Source organism: Protopterus annectens, chromosome 14.part0 (assembly GCF_019279795.1).
Source record: "Protopterus annectens isolate FY-2018-M chromosome 14.part0, PAN1.0, whole genome shotgun sequence".
Lineage (NCBI taxonomy): Eukaryota > Metazoa > Chordata > Ceratodontiformes > Protopteridae > Protopterus > Protopterus annectens.
This window is the reverse complement of record NC_056748.1, coordinates 26,344,593-26,357,777: the sequence shown is the minus strand read 5'-3', so window position 1 is coordinate 26,357,777 and position 13,185 is coordinate 26,344,593. Positions and strand designations below refer to the sequence as shown.

Genomic DNA, 13,185 nt, shown 5'->3' with positions numbered 1-13,185 from the left:
AAACTTTGGATGTTAAATGTTGCGAAGAGAAGTGATTTGTTTGGGGGGTGGGGAGGTGATGAGGGTGAGTTGGAAGGGAGATTGACAGAGGGTCCAGGGTTTGGTTGAATGTCACCTGAGAAGAGAATAGAGATACGTTGACAAATGTGGGAGAAAATGAATCTGGAGAGTTTAGCATTTGTTTTGGTGTCAAGGTGGTACTTAAGGTAGGGTGTGACTGGGAAGGGGGCTGAGTTTTTATCATCAGTAATAAGTTTAGTAGGAAAGAGAGAAATTGCATGGTGACTGAAGAGGTATGGAGAGAAAAAATTAGTGGGGGGGGGGGGTGACTCTTATACATGTTGTGCATGTTTTTGCAGAACAGCTGCAGAATTCTTCTCAGTCAGTGCTTTCCTCACCTTTTGTGATTGATGTTTTCAGGTTCTCTGAATTTCTTTATTGCTGGTATCCAGGCAGTGCACTTAATAGACAGTTACTGAAATTTACCCCAAAATACGAGTTTACTGGCTCTCTTTTCTGAGTTTCTGTTTTCACACTGGGAGAGCTGAAATTAAGTTATTACTCAGTTTGTATCCATCTTAGAAGTTCCTGTTGTGTTGCTTTCTTGATGACAATCCTGTGCTAAGTCACATTAGGGTACAGTGCATCAGAGCCACTGTTTCCATCACTGCTTTCTGGGGTGGAGGGGGTGGTTCCAGCTCTGTCCTCTAAGCTGCTCTGTCAACATCTTTCCACATCTTCTCTAATTACTGGAATGTGAGCATTGCATCCATGACTAGGAGAGGATATAATGTAACCATTTTGCAGGAGATCCTTCAAGCTTCTCCTCCCAAGGGTCGGCCAGCCGGTGCTTCATAAGCTTTGGGAAATTTCTCAAGAGGAGTTATTGCAGCAGTGAACTTGTAGCTGTTAGGAACTTAATGTGATTGTAGATGTTGAAGTATGTTCACTGTTGTAGTAGCAATTCCCTTTCTCCTTCCCTCTTATCTCTTTTCTCTGAGCATCCTTAGGGTAGGGTGGTTATCCATTTGTCACTTTCTCCTACCTTCCTCCTCTTTTACTTTATCATGGTCCTTCTGTCCTCACATTGGCATAGAACCTGAAGTAGCAGCTTGGGGTAGGGGTCTTTGTTTGACTGTCTTCCTGGGAATTGCTTTCACCAGGGCAGTTAGTGCTCTGGCTTCAGACTTCACAAACCTACACTACCAGATTAAGAAAGAATAAAGATGGCATAGGCAAATGTCTGTCTTTAAGTTCTGGTAGCCAGACAAGAAGGGCAGCATCTTTCTGGCCTGGAGTGATGGAACAGTGCTGTTATGAAAATCATGATTGCTATTGAGCCTTCTGCAGCAGAAGTCCCAAAAGGTGCAGTTGAAACAGGGAACGTACTCCGACATCTATAGTTAGGGTAGATTCCTAACACAATTATACTTTTTTATGAACAAATCATTTATTGTAGTTTTTTCAAGGGAAGTTTTTTTTTTTCACTTGCCTTCATCTTTTTAGATAGCTCCACAAGGCTTTAACTTTGAGGAGCCTCATGGGATTTTTCCAAGGCATCTTGACTTGATGAGGGCAAGAGCTAGTTTTATATCTTCACTCTAATAGCAGCATCAGTTGTCCATCTCCTTTTTTTTATTTTTTGTTTTTTTTATCTTTTGTTTTGTTCATCTCTTCAGAACAAGGCAAAAGTATTAACTAATTATGAATAATAGCAGAACCATATCTGTCTAAAGTACATATTTTTCTTTTGTTTGTTGTTGAACCAACAACAGCATGTAGATTCAGAGGTGTTGTAAAATTGACTGAGATGGGGAAATGCAACACATTTAAACTTGTTTAATCAATGTCTCCTTAATTTCTTGTGGTTTACCTCTCAACTGCTGTAATTTAGGCATAATGCTTTGATTTTAGCCATTAAATTTAGTGTTGTACTTTTTAAATTTATTAATTTGCATCGTGAAGTTGGAGTTGTTAAAGGGTTTGTGTATGTAAACCCTTGTGGGCTTTATAGGGTAATATTGGATCCCTCAGGGATGTTGTGAGGATCGATGCTGCAGAGTAAGGACATCCCCACTCTGGAAAAGTGCATTATTTTTCTATGATTCTCGTACTACTGGACATTATTGTATTTGGCAAAAGATGTCTGTTTCTGTTTTTAAACTTACTTCCTGAATTTTTGGTTATGATCCCACACACCCCATCTGCTCCCATCCCCCAGACCTATATTTTGCTCTTTATTGACAATCCCAGACAAGTTCCTTTTTCCTACAAGTTCCTCACCAACTTGAAGAGATGCTTTACAACATAGTTACTAGAGTTGAGGAACAAGGACCCTGTGGGAGCCATGGACTGGGTGCCTGAAGCCGTCAATCTGTGACAGCTGTCACTCTTGATCTTTAACCTGGAGAAACAATGTGCAGTGTTGTCAGTGCTTATGTCACTCTCCTTTATGAACCTGAGCTGCATATGAGGGTTGCTTAAGTGGAAGTTCTCCCTAAACCTTCCCCGTGGGATAGTAGAGCTGAATGTCAACTGCTTTATCCCCCCCCCCCCATCCTCCTTGCTCAAGCCTGTTCCTGAACTTGGGTCCACAGTGGCACAAATGGATGACTTCAGGAAACGAGCCTGCTTTGGCTTTTCATTGCAGTATCTGAACTTATGATTGTATCGTGGTTCCTGCCTCCCACAAGGTTTTAGTACTGTTTGAGATTTTTTCCTAGTCGCACATCACCTGAAGAGGTCTTTTCATTAACAGATATGTATGCAAGTACTTCTTCATTTACCCACCCCTCCCGCACGCGAGCACACACACACACACACACTATGCCTCATGTCAGTGACCACTCTCTTCAGTAGCTGCTGCTGGTGGCATTCCATGTAATTATAAGAAGTTGTGGTAAAATGGAAGAACATTATACACACAAGCACGCACACATGTAAATATATATTATAAATGTGTGTGTATTGTTTTTTTGTCTTATGATCTTTGTTTCCTCACAGTGTAAAGGGGTAAACTGGTAGGCATTGTGATGCCTTGACTTTGGTAACATGATGTCAGTACACAGACAGGGAAGTTGTTTTGCCCAACTTTGCAAAAGTGTGTACTTGATAGTACAACAGCCAAGCTTGTCATTGGCAGAAGAAAACATCCTGTTTGTTCATTCACCGAGAAGATTATACACCCCATTTCCAGGTTACTGACATGACAACTATTTATAATTATTTGTGCTAGGTGCTATGGAACGTTCCTCTCGGAAGTAGGATAATGTACACTTTCAGGAGTTTTGTTAATATTTATTTTTTTCTCATGTCTGTGTAGGGTTTGATCATCACCATCCTGAAGTATACGAGCACTGCAAGCGATTGCTTCTGCACTTGCTGATTGTGATGGGATCCAACAACAATGTCCAGGCTACTGCATCTGTTCTCCTTAGAAATCGAGAGTTCAATGAGTCCAGGGTGTTGACTGTCAAATGTTCTTCTCCGTTAGAGTATAACTTCACAGGTAGGTGTCACCTGTTTGTTTTGCTTTGGTCTTGCTCAGTATGACCTGTTTTTCATTTATTTTTCATTTGAGTATTGCTGAGTCTTTAGGCCATCTGTGGAGAAACAGGACATTGAATCTTTCAGTTTAATAGAAGGATATAATTTTAATAAGTACAAAGTTAAGGACTGGCAGGAGTACCTCTCAACAGTCCAGGTTTTTGTGTCACATTTTAGGTCTTTTCCTCATAAAATTTGTGGTTTTCTGACCAAACATTGAGGATTGAAGTTTCTAAATAATGACACATTTGAGTTTCAGACTTTATATCCTTCAGAAAAACTATGTCAGTGCAAAACCTGTTATTCAGTCAACTTTGAGCATGACAGAGCAGTATTTAAAAAATGTCCCTATTTTTTGGCCCTGTCCAGAATTTTTGTGCTAAGAGGTTGAGAGGTGTTCTGCAAGGGTGATTTTCTTTCATTTGTGATCATTCTCCATTACTGTTACTTGCAGTAACTTCAGGTGATGATATACTTTTGCTCCCAATGCTGACGCTTGTTTTTTACTGTTTGAAATGCTACACATCTGTGTTTAAAATAAAACATTTCTAAAGTATGTTGTACGCTGCCTATTGTTTTAACCTTGTAACAGGTTTTTAACAGTGTTTCTTAAGGATAAACATCCCTGCTTAAATTGCATATTTCTACAGTAGTTTGTATGCTGCCTAGAGTTTTGTAAACAATATTAACAGTTTTTAAAATATGTTTGATAGCTACAAATCCCTGTTTAACAATGCATATTTGTAATGTATTTTCAACACTGCCTATATGGTATCTGTAACTGTCCTTTTCCTCATTGCCTCACCTCTTCACATTCTCTCTAGCCTCCCTGCCTAACGCAGACAATAACTTCAACCTACTAGAAGTGGTTAAGAAGCCAAGTTTATTCTGCCAAGGTCCTGCAAAGCCTACCCCCTGAAAGAATTACCTCTACAGCTTCAAGGGAAACCTTTCCAAAGTATGTCTGTATACTCTTGAGATGTGTTAAACTTAAACGCTATTCCCACAACCCTACCAGGTGGTTAGAACTCACTGTAATTCAGACTCTGCAGCAGCCACCCTTCCCTTACTCTACACCCACTTATCTAGCTTTTTCTGCCCTTCCTAAGGCCATGATAAAACCACAGTTCATAGGCTTCCCAGCCTCTGGCTCTGTAAGGAACCTTGCTGTACTTACAAAATTTGTCCACTAGAGGGTAGACTGTGTCCATCTATTATCCCCTGCCTTACTATCAGCTCCTAATCGACCGTCCACAGCATTGTACTCTTTACTTTTACCTACTACCCCTCTCCCCCACAACCATATGTTTCCCCACCTCTAGTCCTCTTAGCGTATATTCTCTCTCTGTGCACACTGGCGTACTTGCCCAACTATCTACACAGCTGATTGTTCCCAACCTGTCCTGGCATTCGCCTTTCTTGGCTCTACCCGCTCCGTTCGCCCTGCGGGATCACTCCACTTCCCTACCCTGCCCCCAATTCTCACCCACCCCCAGTGCTCCTAGATTTATATTCACCAAACCACACCCCCTCCTTAACCCCCACACATGACAACCAGCCAACCAAACACAATCTATCTTTACACCCAACCCCACACTCCCTTACCCACCACTCCCTCAAACTTCACTCTCTTGCATCTACCCACCCACACTGCCTAACACCAACAGTACTTACCCCACAATGTCTCCACCAACTCCCATCTCCTCTCCAAAACCTAGACCATTCTGCTACCTCATACCCCCACTTGTCATACTTTATCTCCTCACCTCTTATGAACACTGCCTACCTACTTCTCAATATCCTGCATCCAGTACCACTACTGGCTTCCACAACCACTATCCCACAACATTACAACCCCACCTTTTGTCCAATTCCACTACCCCAAAACCTCTTCATCCCCTAAGAACTACCTACATTAACCCTAGCACTAAATACTATCATGAACTCCTACTAAAAATCCACAAACTACTAAGGAAGTCTCAACCAACACTTATAGCAGATGGGGATATCCACCCTAACCCAGGCCCAACCTTACCTTATACCACTAGCTCCACAAATATCAGTGTCTCCAATCTACGGAGCTCATATAATGCCCCTAATTCACTACTAGTCTGTCACCTAAACATCAGAAGTATAAACAATAAAATCCACTATATACATGCCCTTTTGGACATGCACTCCCCTGACCTATTATGTCTTACAGAAACCTGGCTCAAACCCTCTATCCCTGATAATGAAATTATATCCCCTAACTACAATATAATAAGACTTGACCGGCAAGGCAGGAAAGGTGGTGGAGTAGCCATCATGTACAAATGCACTCTACAAGTATCCACTATCTGTATCCCACAATGCCTGATAACTAGGAACTCTGAAACACTCATAATAAATGTCCAACTTAAAGTCAAAGCTATCAACATAGGATATATCTACATTCCCCCAGGTGACAACATAGTGACCTTAGAAAGTACCCTCCAATGGCTATCCACTACCCACCCCCAAGAAACTATTATTCTAGGAGACTTCAATATCGATTGGAAAACCTGTTCATCAAACTCCCCCACCACTCACATTAACTTAAATGGCTTCTCCCAAATTATAACTTCCCCTACCAGAATCTATAAGCCGAACAATAAAGAAAGTATCCTAGATTGGATACTAATAAACAACAAACCCCAGTTATATAAATCAGGCACCCTACTGGAAGACATGAGTGACCACTTCCTAACCTATATAATCAGAAAAAGGAATGACATGCCTCAGCAAAATACCCTTAAAACCATTAGAAACACAAAAAACTTTAACCTCACTAAATTGTAGACCGAACTTAAGTCATGCAATTGGTCCAAACTAAAGCTACTTCCCCTTGACGAAGCAGTGTCACACTTCAATGTTACATTCTTAGCCATCTTAGACAGGCATGCTCCCAAAAGAAATATCAGAACCAAAAGCAAAATAGCTCCATGGCTAACCAAAGGTACTAAACAAAAGCTAACTGCAAGGAACGCAGCATGGACCTCCTGGAGATCCACCAAATCCTGTCAGGACCACATTAGATACAAACAATTGAGAAACGAGGCAAATAAATCCACTCTGCTAGACAAACAAACCTACTATTTCAACTTACAGAAAAAGCACGAAAATCAGTCACAAAAATTCTGGTCAGGCCTTAATAAACTGCTCCATCCAGGTAAATCCACAACTCTCACCCCTTCAACTACCTTACATCTACCCCCTAAAAGTGTAGCAGAGGCCTTCAAGACTTTCTTTACAGAAACAGTTCAGTCCCCAGCTAATAACCTACCTCCCAACTCCTGAAACACCACCTCACCCACTGCTAATAATTTACTTCCCTTCAAATTTTATCCAATCCCCACAGACTATATTAAATCCCTACTTAAGAAACTCAAACCTACCACCCTTGCAGCAGACTTACTCCCAGCAGAATTTCTACAAATGGCCACTAATGAAATAGCATACCTTATCTCCATCTTAATCAATCGTACTATCTGTGAATCCTATGTCCCCTCATCTGGAAAATCTCCCAAATTATTCCACTTCACAAAGGGGGCAATTTCACTGAACTCTCTAACTATAGACCTATAGCCATCTTATCTCCCTTAGCCAAAATAATGGAAAATGTATACATAAGCAAATTCTGACTCGCCTTATCCAGAACAATCTCCTAGCCCCATCCCAGCATGGATTTAGACCTGCCCATAGTACCACAACAGCACTTTTCTCCTTTTCTCACATAATAAATCAAATCCATAATCACAACATCCTCTCCTCTGCTCTCTTTCTCGACCTATCCAAAGCATTTGAAATGGTGAATCACCACCTACTCCTAGACACACTAAAATCATTCAGCCTAAACAACCTAATAATCAACTGGTTCCACTCTTACCTGCAAGGCAAACAACAAGTAGTGTTATGGAAAGATAATCTATCCCCCCTTCTTCCAGTCACTCTTGGTGTCCCCCAAGGATCCATATTAGGCCCCCTCCTTTTCTCCATATTCATCAATGACCCTAACCAAAGTCATCCCAGAAGCAATTTGTATTCAGTATGCAGATGACTCTACCCTTATCCCTTCTGCCACCACCCCCTCAGAACTACAATCCCTATCCCAAATCACCTTCAACAAAGTAGAGGACTATCTCAATAATTGCCGTCTCCTGTTGAATCCAAACAAAACCAAACTACTACTTTTCTCCCCCACCCGTAAATTCTATCACCAAATATTACAATCTCATCCAACAATGGCACCATAATCTCCCCAGACCCATCCACAAAACTTCTTGGTGTAATAATAGACAATAACCTAACATTTGACATTCATATAGACAAAACCATTAAAATAGTTAACAAAAAACTAGGCTCCTTGTATAGGATTAAACCATTCCTAACCCCACTTGCTAGAACAGCCATAGCTCGTACCCATCTCTTATCAACCATTCTCTATGCCTCACCCATCTTCGTAAACCTACAGAAATCAAACCTAAACAAATTAGGCTAGCTGCTATAACAATATAGCTAGATTTGCCACAGCCACAGCCTACAAAACCCATCACTGTCTAAATCTTAAAACACTAGACTGGCTAGAACTACCCAATCAGCTCCAGTACAACCAACTCATAGTTATTCATAAAATCCTCTACCAACCTAACAGTACACCCATTCTGACAAACATTATCACCCCCCTACAGCAACCTAGCATCCCTCCGCTCATCCAACAAAATGCATGTGCAATCTGCCAAAGCCAACAACTCAACCAGAGAACCATTATTCTCCAACTCAGCTGGCTAAAAATGGAACACGCTCCCTCCAGATCTTAACACTATAGCCTCCTTACCCCAATTCAAAATATCCCTAAAGAATCACCTAAACAAGCATTGGCCATGTCCATGTCTAAACCCAGACTAACCCAATATACATACAACCCTAGTAGGTAAGCTATACAATATAAACAACTTCCTTCTCTTATATGAATAAACTTTCTAAACCAAACCCACCCAGACTATTTATACTACTCAACAACCTTTAGAACAATACTAACTAAATCTAACCTAACTTGCTATCCTATCCTTTCCTGTGTTTTGTTTCTAACTCCCTATCCTAACCATTCTCATACCTTGTTTTTTAACTCTTCTATAGTAACCTGTTTTCCTAGACATTCCAAGCACATGTTTTTAAACCTTCTACATCTAATTTCTAATACCTCCCCTTCTTAACTAACCACCTTTTTTCTACTGGTTGTCATTCATGACATCTATCTAAGTATCATGTCACTCTATACTCTCACAACCTGTCCAATAATTTCTGTACATACTTCATACTATAAACCTATAAAGATTTTAAACTTCAATGTAACCATGTATATGTGTGTGTATATATATATATATATATATATATATATATATATATATATATATATATATATATATATATATATAAAATCACCTTTTAAAATTTTTACATTTTTTTTCAATGTAACCATGAATATTGATTGTCATCTTTTGTACATGTGGAGCTTTTCTCCCCGGGCCTCCGCTGAAAATGGACATGTATCCAGTCGGACTCTCCCGGTTAACAAAGGTAAAATAAATAAATAATTGCACACTAGAACACTGGCATGCTAAGAGAAAGCTTTGAACTTGTTTTCCTCAAGTAGGGCAGATGTTTGCTTTTGCCTTGTCTTATCTCTAAAGTGAAATTAGACAGTGCAATGCATTTAGTTTAAATGCTTCTACAGTCTGAATTACAATTAAAAAGGTTAGAATGGCAACGTAACCATCTGGAAGCCTGTCTACAATTTGAGGTGGTTCAAAGTGAAGGAGGCCAGGCAGTATATAACGGTAACACTTGATATACAGAGTCTTTTCACTGTGATCAATAACAACTATGGCATAGATGCCATAGCACAGTTGCTCAAGGAATCAAGTATTATAGGGGAGGATAAGCTTAAATTGATGACAGAGATGTTGAGGATGTTCCTAGAATATAATGTTTTTTTTTTATGTGAAGGATGTTATTATAGGCAGACACAGGGGGTAGCCATGGGCACCCCCTGTGCGAACACCTATGCCAACTTAGTCCTAGTATTCTGGGAAAAGTATTATGTATTAGGGGAGCAGAATATGTGGAAGGATAAGATACACCTTTACATGCGATTCGTGGATGATAATTTTTTGTTGTGGGGGGGGGTGAGGCAGAGCAGATTGACTTTGTAAACTAAATGGGTACATCTACCACGTTGTTGAAATTTTCTAAGACGCACTCAACCTCAGAGATAGATTTTCTAGACATCAGATTGATGCAAGATGCAAGGGGCTTTAATACGACACTTTTCAGAAAGCAATGTTGGAAAAATATCTTGCTGGCACGAGACCGCATGCATCCTCAATTCACCTTCAGTAATATTATTAAGGGTCAATTGGATAGGATTTCCAGGTTATGTACTGAAGAGCAAGATTTTGAGACAAAAATACAAGAGTTACAAGATCATTTTGTGGATAGGTGTTATAATGAACTGCAAGTAGGGCAGACTCTAGCCAGACAGAAGGTTCATAGGCAAAGTAAAATGCGACCATGGTTTAGTTCAGGTGGAGCTGATAGGAGTTTTTCCACCGTTGGTAATTCATCAAATAGATGCCCCAGGTTCATGCTCACCTATAGTAGCAATATACATGGCATCTGTGATATTATTAGAAATAATTGGAAAATACTTACTTCAGATGAGAAGTTGTTTACTATTGCAGGGGCTACACCGTCATTTGGGTTCAGGCGGAACAAGAACCTTAAGGATTTGTTTAATAGAGAGGGTGGTAGAGTTTCTAGACAGATGACTATGAGAAAAGGGACAAGGCCATGTGGTTCTTGTAAGGCATGTAGTTAATATCAGCACTGTGACTACATTCACCCATCCCCATACAGGCAGAACTTATAATTTTGTAATGAATGCAAACTGTAGATCCATGGACGTGATATACCTAGCCACATGTCAGTTCTGCAGTAGTTATTATGTAGGCAAAACCAACTGCATGGTAAAAACTAGGATTTTGAATAATGTATCAGCTATTTGGCTTAAAAATTAACATAATGCACTTTACAGACACATTCTAGTTGCTTCAGGACATGCATTTAAATTTCAGGTTATTATCCTCATACCTCAAGGAAACAGAGGGGGCGATACTGTTAACAGAGCAGAATGTGAAGAGGCTAAATGGATCATAGAATTGACAGCACGCAGACAGCCTGGTCTCAATGAAGTCATTCCTATTAAGCCAGTGTTAAAGAAAAGGCAGGTTAATTGGTTAATTTTAGTTTAAAATGCTTTCTGTTTGTATCTTCATTTGTCTGAAGAAGGTTAGTCACCCGAAAGCGCTTACAGTACAGTGTTTGGATTTTACTTTGTTTTTTACCTGTCCTCTTATTCATCTGAAGAATAAACTATTTCCATATTATTTGGTAACTGCTTTTTTCTCTTTGGATTTGTGCTTTGTGTGTGCAGTTTACCTTGGTGGAGGACCTCCTGTTTGTATTTTCAGTTTGGTTTTGATACTTTGATATGCAAATCAAATTTTAGGTTATCTACTATAACTCCCAGGAGTTTGGACTTCTGTGGAGATGATAGTGCCGTTATTAGATTTTATGGTGAAGAATGGAGGGGTGGACCTATTAGTGGGGGAGAAAAGAAGCAGTTTAGTTTTGTTAGGGTTTAAGATCATACAGCAATTTATAAGCCTATTTTCAGTGGTATTGAAAGTATTCTGGGTTAATGTCAGAAGATTTGTTAGGGAGGTGGCAGAGCAGATCAAGGTGGAATTGTCTGCATATTGAATGCAGGTAGCATTTAGGATGATGGAGTGGAGGTCATTAATAAAGATAGAGAATAGTCTGAGCCACAGAACAGAGCACTGGGGGACTCCTAAGGTGATGGGGTAGACAGGTTGATAGCTTTCCCTGCCAAAGGACTGCTTGTTGTCTTCTAGACAGGTAAGATTGAAACCATTGGTGAGAAAGGTGGTCTAAGGAGAAGGCCTACTGGCTGAGTAATTGGTGGTTAACCATGTCGAAGGCCTTCGAAAGATCAAGAAAGATCAAGAAATAGTGCTGAAGATAGTATGTTGTTGTTGCAGTTGTGGTTAATGACAGAGAAAGAGAGGGTGCTGAGGTGTACTATGGTATGGCCTAAAGCCATGCTGAGAGTCAGCTAGTAGCTTGTTCTGAATTAGAAGGTGCATAAGTTGTTTTTGGACACATTTCTCCACAATTGTAGGTAGTGGAGATAAAATAGCTGTGGGTCTGAAGTTTGATAGTTCAATGGAGCTGGCTCCTTTATGGAGGGGTATAACATGGGATATTTTCCAGTTTGAGGGGATGGTTGCTTTGGAAATGGATCTATTAGTCAATATTGAGATAGGGTGTGCAATGGCATCTGCAGCGTTTTGCAAGTACTCTGCAGGGAGGAGGTCAGTAGCTAGGGTTGGTAGTCTTTAGTTTCTTAATTCAGGCTTTGATAAGGAACTGGTTGAAAGCTAAAAGAGATTAGTTAACTGGGTTTATTAGTCTCTGAATTAGAGCAGGTGGGAGTGAGTTGGCTAGCTAGAGCTTGGATAGTCTCAGTGAAGAAGCTGTTGAAGGAGTTTGCAATGTCCTCTAGAGATTTGCGGTTAGATGCTGAGGGGGTTGGGGTAGAGGTTAGGCCTGGTTCAGGAGTTTAATTCCTGCCCAAAACTTTTGTGGTATGTTATGTTTCTGTTGCAGCTGGCAGTAGTATTTCTTTTTTGTCTAGAGTAATGGATTTTTTGGTGTCATTCCTTAGCTGTCGATATTTAAGTTGGTCAGGTGAGGCTGTAGTTGAACGCTTAGTGGCCCAGGCTTTGTTTCTTAGTATGATTTTGGATTTGGTTTCTTTTGAAAGCCATGGTGCATTATTTGTTTTTGTTCTAACAGAGTGGGGAGAGGCATGGGAATCAAGGATGATAAGGAATTTCATATTGAAGTGATCTATTGCTTCCTCCAGTGGAAGTTGTTTTAGAACTGACCAATTGCAAGCCTTGAGCTCATTTTGGAAATTGGTGAGGTTAAAGTTTAGTTGGTTTCTTATTGTTTTATAGGTGGGCTGGTGGGGTTGTCCACCTTGAGCTTAATAATGTATGTGAGACAGTGGTCACTTAAGTCATCGGGCAGAGTCCCTGACTTGTACATTTGAGGATGGCCATTGATAAGTATCCAATCTAGGGTACTGTCTTTGCTATTGGGTTTATTAAACCTGGTGGGGGAGGATATGGTCCGAGTGAACCCGTATAGGTTAACATATGTCGTAGGAGAGTCTGAGGAACAGGTGTTCCAATCAATGTTGAATTCTCCTAGAACAATGGTTTCTTGTGGGTAGTTGCAAGATATCTATTGTAGGTCGTCTTCTAAGGTGCTAATATTCTTACCCGGTGGAATGTATACACAGGCAATGTACATACATTTTTTTTTTTGTTGATTTGAAGTTTGGAAATAAGAATTTCTGCATTATTAACCTGGGGAGGTTGGGTGTCTGTGGTGACAGGTTAGATTTATAGAGTATGGCTGTCCCTCCTCCCTTTTTAATGGACCGGTCTAATCTATATGTCTGATACCCTA

General features: G+C 40.2%; 1 protein-coding gene across 1 annotated transcript in view; it reads left to right on the top strand.

Annotated features, from left to right (window-relative positions):
* Window positions 1–13,185, top strand: part of FRYL (FRY like transcription coactivator) — a 3,917,685-nt gene that overhangs the window by 2,618,515 nt on the left and 1,285,985 nt on the right. The window contains exon 39 of the mRNA XM_044055727.1: window positions 3,323–3,508. Within this exon, the coding sequence (XP_043911662.1) occupies window positions 3,323–3,508 (186 nt within the window). The remainder of the gene's footprint in view (window positions 1–3,322; window positions 3,509–13,185) is intronic.